The 16581-nt window shown below is 37.3% G+C and overlaps 1 protein-coding gene across 1 annotated transcript in view; it reads right to left on the minus strand.

Moving 5' to 3' along the window:
- FAM135A (family with sequence similarity 135 member A) overlaps nt 1-16581 on the minus strand; it is a 391169-nt gene that overhangs the window by 196607 nt on the left and 177981 nt on the right. Inside the window, 2 exon segments of the mRNA XM_029595652.1 lie at nt 16201-16271; nt 16406-16545. Coding sequence (XP_029451512.1) covers nt 16201-16271; nt 16406-16545 — 211 coding nt within the window.

Consider the following 16581-nt stretch of genomic DNA (forward strand, 5'->3'; position numbering starts at 1 on the left):
ATGATCAAATTTGACTTAACAGGAGGGAGGACACTAAAGAAATCTACTGTGACAGTATTTAACTTTCAAACGGGTAATTATGATAAAATTAGGAAAAAACTGACAGGAACATCTGTAAAGCTTCAGAGTTTATATCAGGCATGGTTCTGGTTTAAAAATACCAACTTGTAAACCCAGACCAGATATATTTCACGCATTAGAAAAGGAGAAAGGAAAGCTAAATGACTACTGATATGGTTAAAAGGTGAGGTGAAAGACGATATAACAACTAAAAACATCTTTCAAGAAATGGAAAAGGGATCTAAATGAAGAAAACAGGAAACAGCATTAAGCAATGGCAAGTCAGATGCAAAGCATTGATAAGGAAGGCAATAGCAAATTTGAAAAGAAGCTTGCCAAGGAAGCAAAAACTCAAATACTTTTTCAGGTACATTTGAAGTAAATAGCCTGCAAGAGAGTCAGTTGGACTACTAGATGATTAAGGGATAAAAGGGCATTTAAGAGCTGGCAAGACTATAGCAGAGAGATTAAATGAATTATTTGCTTCAGTTTTCACTGAGGAAGATAGAAGAGCAATACCCATGCCAGAAATGATATTCAAAGATAATGATTCAGAGGAACTGAAACAAATCTCAGTGAACCTAGAAGATGAAATGGGGCAAATTGCCAAACTAAAAAGTAGCAAATCACCTGGACCAGATGGCAAATATCCCAGAGTGCTGAAAAATGAAATTGCAGGCCTGATAATTGATAAACTATCATAAAAATCATCTATAGTACCTGAAGACTAGAAGGTTGTCAATGAAATGCCAACTTTTAAAAAGGGATCTGGAGTGATGCAGGAAACTACAGAACAAGGAGTCTTAAGTCTGTGCCACGCAAAATAGTAGAAACTATCATAAAGAACAAAATTAATGAACGTATAGACAGGCATAGTTTAATGGGACAATGGCAACATGAATTTATATGTCAAACTCAAACGCTAATGTCCCAGAAGTTTCAGGCGGTATATAAGTGTAAATTCACAACATCATATTAAATTCTTTTGATGAAAGACCTCATACAAGGCATACATTATCAATGCTAGTTAGCACCAAAGTATACCAACAGTATAATCATGGGTCTGTGATATAACAATCAACTTTTTTTTCAATAATTTTTATGCTCGAGTGAGTGTATGGCCCATTTTAGACCCGTATTTCATTCTGCACGATAGCACTTAACTTAATGGAGTCGAGTAACGCCAAGAAACATGGTCGTGAGGTCATATCCAAAGCCAAGCCCTTGGCTTTGGATATGACCTCACGACCATGGATATGACCTCACGACCATGTTTCTTGGCGTTACTCGACTCCATTAAGTTAAGTGCTATCATGCAGAATGAAATACGGGTCTAAAATGGGCCATACACTCACTCGAGCATAAAAATTATTGAAAAAAAAGTTGATTGTTATATCACAGACCCATGATTATACTGTTGGTATACTTTGGTGCTAACTAGCATTGATAATGTATGCCTTGTATGAGGTCTTTCATCAAAAGAATTTAATATGATGTTGTGAATTTACACTTATATACCGCCTTAAACTTCTGGGACATTAGCGTTTGAGTTTGACATTTAGTTGAGCCGCTATCCCCGCCCTATATAGTGTGCTATAAGAGTTTAGTATTCTAACATGAATTTATAGCCATGTGAAATCTTGCCTCACCAATCAGCTACTTTTTTTTTGAAGGGTAAACAAACAAGTGGATAAAGGTGAGCAAGTTCATATAGTGCATCTGGATTTCCAGAAAACATTTCACAAAATCCCTCATGAAAAATTTCTTAGGAAATTAAATCATCATGGGACAGGGCAGGGGAAGTGTCCTATTGTGGACTGTCAACTGGTTAAAAGATAAATAACAGAGTAGGGCTAAAAAGTAAATTTTCCCAATGGAAATAGGTGAATAGTGGTGTGTCCAGGGATCTGTTCTGGGACCACTGCTTTAACAAATTTATAAATGACCTGGAAATGGGAACAAGTGAGGTTATCAAATTTGCCAATGATACAGAATTATTCAAAGTCGTTAAATTCCAAGAAGATTGAGAGAAATTGCAAGAGGCCCCTGCAAAACTAGAAGACTGGGCATGTAAACGGCAAATGAAATTTAATGTGGTCAAGTGCAAAGTAATGCACTTACAGATCGATGCAATACTGTGCAAGGCGGTCAGTGCATGGCTCAACAAGTGTTTTGGATGCATGTCCATAACCAGATACAAAATGGGGGTTAGTGCATCCAAAATGTGCATGTTCTTATGTTCTTATGTTCTTAAGAATTAACCTCTCCTCCTTTCTCCATTAACCTAATACTGTTAAACATTAGATCAATAAAGAAAAAACAAAACACACCCTCATCTATGACATCTTATCTGATTCTTCCATTGACTGCTTATGTATAACCGAGTCTTGGACAGCCATAGGTGATGATTCCCTCCTAAGCCTTTGTGCCCTCCTAACTACACCTTCCAATATCTCCCACGCCTCACCGGGCATGGTGGCGGAATTATCTTTCACAAACTATCAATAATCTTTTCTATTCACAATCCCAATCTTCCGTCAGCCTTTGAATCACTATTGCTTGAAAACCAAGATTTCAATCTTTGCATAACTTACTGTCCTCCGGGACTTCTAACCAACAACCCTACACCTCTGTTAGTATATTTTACTACCCTTTTGCCACATCCGGAAAAAACAAATCGATCATTCTTGGGACTTTAACTTGCATGTCGACGCAGCTCCCCTATCCACATCTACTGAATATTTTCTAAACACCATGACTGCCCTTGACTGGCAACAAATAATGTCCACCCCTACCCATAAAGCAGGTCACACATGATTTAATATTTCTAAATCTTTCATCTTTCACTTAGGCAAACACTCTCACTTCTACACCAAATCCATGGTCAGATCACCATATCATATATGCAACTGTTAAATTCAATCAAACTCATAATTCAGATTGAACTACTCAGTCCCTATAATGAAACGAAAACCCATAGAACCAGAATCATTCGTAGAAAATTTCATATCGCTCATCAATAAAAACATTCCTCATGGTCCCAAAGAATTGATCGATAACTGGAACACTGCTCTAATCAACACCTTAGATATAATTGCACCATTACACAAGTATAACCCAACTAGAACCAATATTGCTCCCTGGTTCTCTTACTCTTTGCTGATTCAAAAATGCAATTTACGAGCACTGGAAACAAAATGGAAAAAAGAGAAAAATGCATACAAGTTGTCTTTATTCAATGCAGAATTAACTTAACGTACAGCAGTAAACAAAGCTAAACAATATTTCACCAAATGTATCGCAGACACTTAATCCAAAAATTCTATTTAACATTGAAAAATCAACCACCAAAGTCACTAGATACCCCAATATAGATCCCCCAACTGAACTATGCAATGCATTCATTTTTGACTCAAAAATACAAACCATAGTCTCCACATTTCCATCTATAATTCCCTCAATCACGAATACCCAACCCACCCAGTAATGGGATACTTTTGACACAGTAGCAAGTACAGAAATCCTTCAAATTATCCTTAAATTGAAACCATCATTCCATCCTTGTTCACCATGTCCATTCTCCCTATTTAAACCCATCAAAGAACACATTGCTCTTCCTATAGCCAAAATTGTCAACTCATCACTTATTACGGCTTACCTTCCTGAAACTCTTAAAATTGCCGCAGTTACCCCAATCCCAAAGAAAATCAACAACCCATATTTCTCTGATTTTTGTCCAATTTCATCACTGCCTTTCCTTGCCAAAATAATAGAATCAGCCGTATAACAACAACTCACCTCTTTTCTTGATGAACATTCCAACCTTGATCAATATCAATTCGGATTCAGGCCTAATTACAGTACCAAAATGTTACTACTCTCCAGCACAGACATCATTCACCATGGCTTTGATTCTGGATCATCATATATCTGTCTTTCTAGATCTATCTGCAGCCTACGACACTATAAATCACCAAATACTGTTAACCTGTCTCTCAAACATTGAAATTTCAGGTACAGTTCACAATTGGTTTGCCTCATATCTAACAAATAGATTCCAACAAAACTTTGTCAAACTCGCTCTACTCCTTTTATTTTGAGTACAGGAGTTCCACAGGAATCTGCTCTCTCAGCTGTTTTGTTTAATATATACCTCACTCCTATTTGTCAGCTACTTTCTACACTGGGTGTGATATACAAAATATATGCAGAGGACATCCAATTCTACTTTCCTACTAAAAATACCTGGTCAGATACTTTCAAATTTCTAGAACTATGTCTATCAACCGTAAAGAGATAGCTAGGGCACGACAAATTAAGCTTAAACCTAACCAAAACTGAAATACTCATACTAGGTAATCCTCCCTTTGACAACATCCCTGCCTTCATTCAGCATGACAACTGCACCATCAACAGTCCATAACTTAGGCATTGTACTAGACCCTAAACTCAACCTAACTACACACATCAAAACACTTCAAAAATCATTCCATAAAATCAGACTACTAAAACACAACTAGACCCCGTTCATTTCCACACTATTCTTCAATCACTAATTCTTACTAGTTTAGATTATTGTAACTCCTTGTTTTTAGGTCTTCCTCAATCCACAGTTCACCCTCTTCAGCTCATACAAAATTCAGCCACCCGACTTCTCTCTAAGAGCAGCATTTTTGACCATATATCTCCAACTCTTCACAACTATACTTCCTCCCAATCAAATGGCGCATACAATACAAAATGTTATCAATCATTCATAACCTCATTTACAGTAACACCACCACTTGTTATCAGCATCCTTATATATTTATACACCTTGCAAAAACTTTAGGTCAAAAAACAAACTTCTCCTACAAATTCCATCACCAAAAACTACTAGACTGGTCTCAACCAGGGAATGAGCGTTTTCCATAGCAGGTCCTATTTTGTGGAAGTCTATTCCTCTAGACTTACACTTATTGCTGACAAAAATGCCTTCAAGAAAGCTCCCAATCACCACCTTTTCCTACTTGCATTCCCTGACCTGTGTATGTCTTAATAAAAATACTGGATAAATTAAATTGTTTTAATTTATTTTAATTTTCCACCATCTTATTTTAAGTTATATTTAAGTTATGATATAAATGTAATTTAGTTAGTTTTTTTTATTTCTTTTTATGTATGTATTACTGTAACCACACCGAACTTTGGAGGGCGCGGGATATAAATACAGTTAAATAAATAAATAACCCAAATTATATTTACACAATGCAAGGTTCCACATTAAGAGTCACCATTCAGGAAAAAGATCAAGGTGTCATCGTTGATATGTTGAAATCTTATGCTCAGTGTGCAGCAGCAGCCAAGAAAGCAAATAGAATGGTAGGAATTATTAGTTAAGGAATGGAGAACAAAACAGAGAATATCATAATGCCTCTGTATCGTTCAATGGTGTGACTTCATCTTGAATATTGTGTGCAGTTCTGATCACCACATCTCAAAAGAGATACAGCAGAATTAGAAACTGTACAGAAAAGGGTGACCAAAATGATAAAGGGGATGGAACAGTTTTCCTAAGAGTAAAGGTTAATGAGGTTAGGACTCTTCAGCTTGGAGAAGAGACGGCTTAGGGTAGATATGATAGAGATAAAATAATTAAGTGGAGTGGAATGAGTAAATGTGAATCTATATAGTTTACTCTTTCAAAAAGAAAGAAGACTAGAGGACCCACAATCTATTTATTGTTTGGGTACTTGTCAGGTAGTTGTGACTTGGCCACTGTTGGAAACAGGATGCTGGGTTGGATGGACCTTTGGTTTGACTCAGTATGGCAAAGCACCGTTCTTAAGTTTGTAACTTGTACTCTACGGTAAAATTACTTTACTGGCCTTTTCTTCTTTCCAGCTTGTTGCAAGCTTCCAAGTTCCCGCCCCCTGTTGATTGTAACTTTGACTTATTCCTGCTTTGGTTATCTTTCGTTTACGTGAATTTGTTACTCTAGTTTTTTCCCTCTGTTAAACTGTAAACCGATCCGATATGGTAATCTACTATGAAGGTCGGTATATAAAATTGTTAAATAAATAAATAAAATCTTATTTTCTTAATATTGTAGAGGAGAATGTCAGGTCATCCATCCATGAGCTGAAACTGAGTCAAAAGTGAGTCATGTAGTAAGACAATAACTCTTCAACATTCAAGTAAATCTACTACAAAACAGAAGAGATTTTGTGCTTTGCATTGACCAAGTCCCGACCTAAACCCTAATGAAATATTGTGGCAAGACCTGAAGCAAGGAAGCCCTCAAATATCAGAGTTGAAACAGTTCTATAGGGAAGAAACTCCTAAAGGGCAATGTGAGATACTGATCAAAAGTTATAGGAAATTTGTATTTGAATCTATTGCTGCTCAAGTAGGTGCCACCAGTTAGTTAATGAAGGGGTCACATACTTTTCACATAAGGATATTTATTTTTGTATCTTTTTGTTGATCAAAATATATGCTGTCAGTTATTTATTCAATTAGGTTATCTCACTTTTATCAGGATTTAGATAAGAATCTAATCACGGTTTGCATATAAATTATGCTAAAATATAGACAATTCTAGGTGGTTCATAGACTCTTAGCACTTTATACAAAAGATAAATCCATATGCCAGGAAAGTACATAGAAGCAATAATAAGAAGAGACAAATATAATTCTCTAATGAGGTAACTGAAAAAACTAGAGCAAAAAGACTGGCATTCAAAAGATACAACTGATTTTAGAATGAGGACAACAGAATAATTAGAAAAGCTGAGGTAGGGCAGGTAATCAAGATGGTTAATGCATAATCAGAGAAAAACACAGCTAAGGAAGTTAAACAAAGCGAGAAAACTTTTCAGTTACATTAGTGAAAGAAAAATGCAAAAATTCAAACAAGAAAAAAAATAGCAAATACAGTAAAACAAAAGGATAAGACTTTTTTTTTAAAGAAATGTTCATGATAGAAAGAAGTGCAAGTGTGGCATTGTGCAACTCACAGGTTAAAGAGAAGAATATCTAGAGGCTGATGAGAATAAAGCAAAATTGTTTAACAAATATTCTGTTCAGTGTTCACTGTAGAAGGGCCTGGAGCAGGACCACATAAAACAACACAAATAAGATTGGAAGTGAGGTAAAGTAAATAAGATGATGGGGCTGGATGGAATACATCAGAGGGTACTAACTGAACTTAGAAATGACCTGGCAGCTCCACTGGCTGACCTTTTCAAAACTTCTTTAGCGATGAGAGTAGTTCCAGAGGACTGGAAAAAGGCAGATGTGGTTCCTATTCATAAAATGGAAGTAAGGAGGAGGCTGGGAACTACATATCAGTTAGTCTGACCTCTGTGATGAGCAAGTTAATGGAACTGCTGCTAAGAAAGGATAGTAAAGTGCTTGGAATCCAATGGATTGCAAGATCTGAGACAGTTTTTTTTTTTTAACCAGAGGTAATCTTGTTACATGAATCTGATCAATTTCTTTGAATGGGTTACCAGAGAGCTGGATCAAGGGAAAGCACTTGATATTTACTTGGATTTCAGTAAGGCCTTTGACATGGTTCCACATAGGACACTTAGAAAATGAACTGAAAGCTCTTGGTATGGAACCTACAGTGACAGGGTTAGAAATTGGCTGAGTGTAAGGTGACAAAGGGTAGCAGTAAATGGAGTTTTCTCTGAGGAAACATAACATAGAAACAGAAAAAGGACAACAGAAAAAGACCAGTGATCCATCCAGTCTGTCCAGAAAGCTTCCCATGGTAGTATCTGCCATGCAGGTCACCCCCATTTTTCAGTCAGAGCTGCTTTACGTGCTATGCTTATGGACTTGGCCATAGAAGCAATCCTGTGGTTTTCTTTTCCTTAATGTCTGCGCATCTGTATTCTAGACTGTAAAAAAAAGTCATGGCTCACGTTGGTTGTCCCTGAATCCAAATTTCTCTTTTCTTCACTCTCCCCCCCCCCATCTCCTTTGAAGCAGACAGCGATGTTGCAGTTGCATCAAAAGCATCAAGGCTTATTTAAGGATAGTAATCAATGTCTTCTGTTAAGGGTAGTAATTGCTGCTCAGTTCAGGTTACTCCCATGCTTACTAGTTTCCCAAATTGTAAAAGTCGGGGCCCTCATTGGTTGCTCTCTAAATCCAATTCCCCTTCTCCCCTGCCACTGAAGCAGAGAGCAAATGTTGGAGTTGTATCAAAAGTATCCAGGCTTCCTTCATTTCCTTTAGTACTTGGCCATAGAAGCAGTCCTGTGCTTTCTCCCTTATGTCTGCATATCAGTATCCCAGACCATGGAAGTTGGGGCCCTCTGTTGTCTTCTGAATACAATTCCACTTTTCCCCAGCCGTCTAAGCAGGAAGCAATGTTGCCCCGACTACAGCCAATTTGTATATGGCACATTTTGAAAGCAAAAAAAAAAAAAAAAAAATCTATACATCTGATTGGTGGCAGGACATAGTCATCTGGTGTCGTTATATAGACATTTTTTTCATATGGAAAGGTACTGAAGAGCGCCTAAGTCAATTTTGTGAATGGATCAACACCATCAATGAAAATTTAAAATTTACAGCACAATGGTCTGATCAAAGGATGACCTTTCTGGATGTTTCTATACAGTACATTGGTGGAGTGTTAAAAACTACAGTATTTAGAAAACCCACGGATCGCAATAGTCTCCATAGGTTCCATAGCCACCATTTAAATGCGGGTTGCCAAAGAGCCAATTTTTCCACATGAGATGGATATGCTCAAGCATGTCTGAATTTGAAACACAGGCAGTAATATTGCGGGATAGATTTTTACAGCGTGGATACCCAAAACAAGCAGTCAAGCAAGTGTATAAATGGGCAAATTCTCTGATATAGGCTCTCCTTACATACAAACCTAGAAAACAGGATCCACATTTGGTGTGTGTTTTGAAACAAACGACAGCCTCAACCGCTATAGCAACATCTATTTGGAGACATTGGCATATTCTAGGTTTACACACTATATTCCAAGAACCCCCACTAATTGTGACAAGAGGCAGTAATATTCGAGATAGACTTGTTCATGCACAAGCACGGCAAAATATCAAACAAGTGGGTAAAGGCCATTTCAAGTGTGGCCAATGCACGCATTGCATCAATTGCATTGAAGGCAGGATATGGATAGATACGGTAACCAAATATAAAGTGGAACGTAGATCTTTGACATCGTGCAATTCAGATCATAAAATATATGCTTTAATCTGTGAGTGCCCAAAAGTATATATTGGGAGGACCACACGTAGCATGAGGCTCAAATTAAATGAACATAAGTCTCGTTTACACACGCAAACACTAACAGCACCGATAGCTACACATTGTGTACAGCACCAGCACACTTTTACTCAAATAAATTTTACAGTACCAATTACATCAGAACGCCATCAGAATGGTTTACATTCTAGACCTCTCATGATTTTGAAGACTTCTATCACATCCCCCCTCAGCCGTCTCTTCTCCAAGCTGATCAGCCCTAACCTCTTTAGCCTTTCCTCATAGGGGAGCTGTTCCATCTCTTTTATCGTTTTGGTCGCCCTTCTCTGTACCTTCTCCATCGCAACTATATCTTTCTTGAGATGCAGCGACCAGAATTGTACACAGAATTAAAGATGCAGTCTCACCATGGAGCGATACAGAAGCATTATGACATTTTCCGTTTTATTAACATTCCCTTCCTAATAATTCCTAACATTCTGTTTGCTTTTTTGACTGTTGCAGCACACTGAGCTGACGATTTCAATGTATTATCCACTATGACACCTAGATCTTTTCCCTGGGTGGTAGCTCCTAATATAGAACTTAACATGGTGGAACTACAGCATGTATTATTTTTCCCTATATGCATCACCTTGCACTTATCCACATTAAATTTCATCTACCCTTTGGATGCCCAATCTTCCAGTCTCACAAGGTCCTCCTGCAATTTATCACAATCCACATGTGATTTAACTTCTCTGAATAATTTTGTATCATCTGCAAATTTGGTTACTTCACTCGTCATATTCCTTTCCAGATCATTTATAAATATATTGAAAAGCACCAGTCCAAGTACAGATCCCTGAGGCACTCTACTATTTACCCTTTTCCACTGAGAAAATTGACCATTTAATCCTACTCTCTGTTTCCTGTCTTTTAACCAGTTTGTAATCCATGAAAGGACACCGCCTCCTATCCCATGGCTTTTTAGTTTCCTTAGAAGCCTCTCATGATGACTTTGTCAAATGCCTTCTGAAAATCCAAATACATCAATTGGCTCACCTTTATCCACATGTTTATTAACCCCTTCAAAAAAAGAAGCAGATTTGTTAGGCAAGACTTCCCTTGGGTAAATCCATGCTGACTGTGTTCCATGGTATCTGAAATAGCATTTTTTTGAACTAAATGTTATGATTCTCCAGTTTTTTCTGTCCTTTATTTCCTGGCTACTCTAGCCCCCAAGTTCATTCTCCCTGTTATTTGTACCTGCGCTTCGGCCTTCCTGTTATATGGTTATGTTCAGTTAATCCCTAAGTTTGATGTAAACCGGCCTGATATGAAGCTTGTCATGAAGTTCGGTATAGAAAAATGTTAAATAAATAAATAAATAAATAAAATGGACGATTATTGATCAGGTTAAACCATCAGTACATGGCGGTAGCCGCATCGATTTGTGAACCGCAGAGAAGCCTATTGGATTTTCATGCTTCAAATTCAGTCACCAAGCGGACTGAATGAAGAACTGGATTGGGGTGCTCTGCTTTAAATGGATGGCATTGATTCGCTGAACTGTGATGAGAAATTTGACGGGGATGTGGTTCTTTTAAATGAACGAGATGACGTTGAGTTGACGTGGATCGGGATTGGTGATATTTGGAGTAAGAGGATAAGATATAAGCAGTCAGCAATAAGGGCGTTATATACAACATGGTGACCGTGAAGATGTTTTAAACAAATCTGTGAAGCTCCGCATGACTTTGATGAACTGGAAGCATGTGAAAATCCCCTGATGATGGATGTTTTGATCTGAATTAAGGCCTTATTGGGACAAAGAAAGACTCCGATAAGGCCGGGAAAAAATTTCTATGCAGTTTCAGTTGGTCTTTAACATCTGAACAATCAATGACTTTGGAGTTTGTAGAGCGGTTCAGGTGAAAGATAATTGCTACAGTCGTAAAATCGTGAAGACGACATATAGACATGGATGACTGACCGCTACGTTTTTTCATAGTAAAGACACACAAAACATTTTTTTTAAACAAAAAGAATAAAGTTGAATACATGCTATAGTATAGATATAAAAAAAATACCAGGTGGGAGGAGGTCTGTTAATGATTATATTGCATACACTACTGTGTATGAAACCTTCCTTCTCTTTCCATAAAATTTTTTTCCATGACTTATTAGTAGACCATTTCAAAAATAATTTAAAAAACAAGTATACTTAATTGTAGTGATCAACAAAATATAAAACATACATAATTAAAAAAAAATAAAAAAATCAATGAAGGAGGTGATATCTTGTAGAATTGAAGTTTAAGGTACATATCCCTCTAGATATTATTAACAGTGCATCTAATTTATTGGTATCGCAGTAAAAGCATCAAAGCATTACGGTTAAGGGTAATAATCTCTATGCCTTTTGCTAAGGGTAGTAACCACCATACCAGCAAGTACCCCCCCACCCTGCACAGCTCTCTCATTTTTGTCTTCCATCCTTTAAAAATCCATAGTATTTATCCCATGCCTCTTTGAATTCTTTCACTGTTCTCTTCTTTACCACCTCCTCCAGAAGGGCATTCCAGGCCTCCACTACCTACTCCGTGAAGAAATATTTCCTGATGTTGGCTCTGAGTCATCCCCCATGGAATTTCATTTTGTGACTCCTAGTTCTATTATATCTTTCCAAAGGAAAAGGTTCGAAGTCCATACATCATTGAAACCTTTTAGGTATCTAAAAGTCTGTATCAATCTCCTCTGCACCTTGCGGTGTACCTCAGGGATCTGTACTTGGACTGGTTCTTTTCAACATTTTCATTAATGGAAATAACTGAAGGATCACCAGGAAAGATTTGTCATTTTGCCGATGATACCAAAATCTGTAACAGGGTGGACAGCCAGGAAGAGGTGGAAACATGAGGAGGGATCTAGTGAAGCTCGAGAAATGGTCTAGGATCTGGCTGCTAAGATTTAATGCTAAAAAATGAAGAGTAATGCATTTAAGATGCAAAAACCCAAGGGAGAATATAGTATTTGAGGTGAAATTCTTCTAAGCACAAATGAAGAGCAGGATCTGGGGGTGACTGTATCTGATGATCTTAAAAGTGGTGAAATAGGTGGAGAAAGCAATAGCAAAAGCCAGAAATATACTTGGCTGCATAGGATGAAGAATGGTCAGCAGAAAAGGGAAGAGATATTGCCCCTATATAGGTCGTTAGTGAGACCTCAGTTTCGACCAGGGTCCGAGCCTTTTCTCTAGCAGGTCCAAACATTTGGAATAGCCTTCCCACAGAACTCAGGTTGGAACCATGCCTACCAACTTTTAAAAAAAAACTTAAGACTTGGCTGTTCCGACTAGCCTTCTCGGATCCTTCAGACACACAATAATCTACCATCCTACTCACGAGCCATGGAACCATGCCTCTCCGTGAGATGCCTCTTATCCAATACCTCCGCAATTAAACTATCTTGCTCGAACTGAGCTCATTATGACTTTTGTGTTTTAAGTTACGGCCCTGCTCGGGCCTTTTTTTACTCTATTTACTTCCAAGCTGTAAAGCCTCCAAGTTTATAGTCCTTGTTCAATGTAACTTTCTTGCTCTCTTTCTGATTATAACTTATTGTTCTGTTTTTTGGTTACAAGTTTCTATCCCTCGTTCGATGTAAACCGATCTGATATGGTATTCAACCATGAAGCTCGGTATAGAAAAATGTGAAATAAATAAATAAATAAATATTGTGTACAATTCTGGAGATTGCATTTTCCTAAGGATATAAAGAAGATGGCGTCAATCCAGAGGGTGGCTACTAAAATGGTCAGTGGTCTTCGTTCTAAAGCATATGAGGATAGACAAAGATCTAAACTTGTACAGCAAAGAGAAAATGCAATATAGGGGAGATAAGAGAGACATTTAAATATCTCAAAGGTTTCTATGCACAGGAGGCTAGCCTGTTTCAGCAGAATGGGGGATCTAGAATGGGATGAGGTTGAAAGGGGGTAGGCTTGGGAGTAATCTTAATTAATATTTCTTTAGAGAGGGTAAAGAATGGTGGATGCATGGAACGGCTTCTCATTGGAAGCAGTAGATACAAAAACAGTATCTGAAATCAAGAAAGCATGGGATAAATACAGGTGATCTTTGAGGAAGTTACAGGAATTATAATGCTAAATTAATTGGGCATACTAGATGGGCCATATGTTTTTTTTCTGCTGTCATGTTTCTATGTTTCTAGAAAGAAGGGCAGAAGTGGGCTTGTAAGACAGAGGAGAAAAATGAAGAATGAGTGGCAAGAAAAAAAAAGGAAATGCTAAATACTTCTGTTCAGTATTCACTGAAATAAACATGGGAGGAAGACTTCTGATAGTTCGCGTAGAAATACATATGGTAGTAGGGAAGATATCATTCAATTGAGAGAAAAAGAGGGTGTGATGGAACTAGCAAAAAATGGAAAAGCTACAAGGCCAAATAGGATATCCTAGGACATTCAGGGAATTCAGAGGGGTTCTGGCAGGTCCACTGATAAATCTGAGATGGGAGCAATTCCACAAGACAAGGGTGGACATCATCCCTCTTCATAAAAGTGCTAATGTGGAGGAGGTTGGGGAATTATAGTCCAGTTAATCTTACCTCAATGGTGAGAAAATTAATGGAGACCCTTTTGAAGTGAAGAATAGGGAAATACGCAGAATCCAGCATGTTGCAGCATTTGAGGCAGCATAGTTTTAACAGAAGGAAATCATGTCAAACAATTCTGACCAATTTCTTTGATTGGATAACCAGAGAATTAAATCGGAGGCATGCATTAGATGTACTATACTTGGATAACAGCAAAATGTTTGATATTATGCCACCTACAAAGCTCATCAATAAACTGAGCAATTGGAATTGGACCCTACTATGGTTTATTGGAATAGAAACTGGTTGACAAGTAGACAACAGAAGACAGTAACAAATGGAGCTTACACCAAGGAAATAAGAGTGATTCGTGGAGTCCTCAGGGTTTGACCCTGGGCCAAGCTCTGTTCAATATCTTTATGAATGATACTATAGAGGGGAGAAGCAGAAGTTTCTTTTTGTACACAACATTAAAATCTGCACAGAGTGGACACCCCCAAGAAAGTAGACAGGAGAAGGAGAGATCTATGGAAATTTTGAAAAGTAGTAAAGTTCTTGGCAGATAAGATTCAATGCAAGAGAGTGAAGAATTATATATTTAAGACTAGAGTAGTCCAAGGGAGCATTATGTCGTTTGGATGCGAGAATGGAAGGGTGGGATGCAAGGATGAGATAATGATGTGCAACAAGCAGAGATGTTGAGATGATCATGTCTGATTACCTCAAAGTAGCAAAAACAGTGCAACTAAATAGTGACCAGAGCACAAGGAATGTTAGATTGCAAAGAGAGGCATAATTAGTAGGGGAAAAAAGGTGATCATGTACAGGACATTAGTCAGACCAACTCTTAAGTATTTTATTTATTTGAGTTTTTTTCTATACCGGCATTCATGATAAGTATCACAGCATGCTGGTTTACAATAAACAGCGGGGTGTGATAATAGGTTACAATAAAAAGAACAAATAACAAGTGCTGAGTGAAAACAATTGCAGTTACAATAAAACAGGGACATGTACAACTAGGAGCAGAGAAAGGCGATAGGAATTTAACAGAATACATTTACCAAACTTTAACAGAAAGCATTTACAGAATTTATGGAATTTGCTAGGTTATGTCATTTGCAATGTAGTGTGTTTAGCTCTGGAGGTAGTATCTCTAATAGGATTAGAAAGACTGGATGTGGTCTAAAGAAGGGCTACCAAAAAGATTCAAGGTTTAATTTACATCAAAGGTTTTATGAGATAAGACTTAAGAACCTAAATATGTAAAACTGGATGAAAGAGGTAACATGGTGGTTGGATGACAAGCATTCAAGCATCTCAAAGTAAAAAATTGCATACAAACTTTTTCCGATACAAAGGAAATCCTAGACAAGAAGTCATAATGGGGTTGAAAGCAAACAGAACAGTACATCAGTAAAAATAAACAAAACGAAACAAAAACAGACTAATTTTACCATATTCTTTTACTACGGAAAAAGTTGCAAACATATTAACAAGTACTAAATGTATACGCCTACTAAGACTATACAGGTATAAGAGTGGCATTCTTATAGATCTAAATTATGATAAACAACCACACTACTTTTTTCTGTTTTAAATGAGTCGGGTGGATTCTTTCAGTAGATCACACGACTTATTTCTCCCCAGCTCTCTATATGCATCCTTCCTACAGGAATCATTGAATGTGTAATGTGACTATCATACTAGGCGACATCGGGAATGTTTTTCATGTTTGAATCTTCCTTCACCTTTTATATCATCTGACGCCATATATTTATTTTTTAGAAAAATGTTTTTGCAAAAGTAATGAAATGTTGCTAGTACCTTAAGTACCATTTTTATATGGGTTATCTTGTTAACTGCATTTTGATCACCATTGTTTCACCACCATTTTTTGTCTTTTTAATCCTTAATGCTCCTGCATTAAGAATTAAAAAGACAAAAAAGACAAAAATCAAAAAGACAAAAAAATAGTACTGTGATTCTTGTAAATCTGGCAGTGTTTGCCTGACTGGTATGAAACTCAGCAACTGCAGATTACCATAAACTCTCAATCACACAAAGCACAACATCCTACCTCCCATCATTCTGCCTGTGATATGAGGACACAGACAAAAAGACAGACTGCCACAATCTTTCTATTAGCCATTCCTTACTATACTTCGTACAAGAATGCTTAAAAAATGGATATTTTGCACAAAGGCTAATTTAGAAAGGGAGGTAGGAGTTACTTCCCCACTTCATTTTGAAGTTCACAGCTAATTTAGTGACTTGATAAAAAATTCTCTTTACTACTTACGAATAATCTGTGTCTGTGAAGTGGAGGTCTAAAGAGAGATGAAAATTCATTTCGTTAAGGGACTCCTCAATCTAGAAACAAATGGTAGAGGATGCTGATGACAGAGAATACCGTTCTACATTTTAAGCAGTATCCTAAGGTTTGGAAACGATTCAGATACAGTTCAACAGTGGATAACTGAAGAGATGGTATGGCGAGGGATTACCTTTTTCTCATCGAGCAGCATTTTCACTTTGAAGATCATCACATCGTTAACAGAAATCTCTTCATTTTTGTACAGAATTTGAAAAATTTTACTGCAGATTACATTATCTTGGACAGAAGCTGGAAAAGCCAGATCAAAACCTGAAAACAAACACAAAACATCAGTGTAACTCATGC

The sequence above is a fragment of the Rhinatrema bivittatum genome, chromosome 3 (assembly GCF_901001135.1).
Source record: "Rhinatrema bivittatum chromosome 3, aRhiBiv1.1, whole genome shotgun sequence".
In the NCBI taxonomy this organism is placed as follows: Eukaryota; Metazoa; Chordata; class Amphibia; order Gymnophiona; family Rhinatrematidae; genus Rhinatrema; species Rhinatrema bivittatum.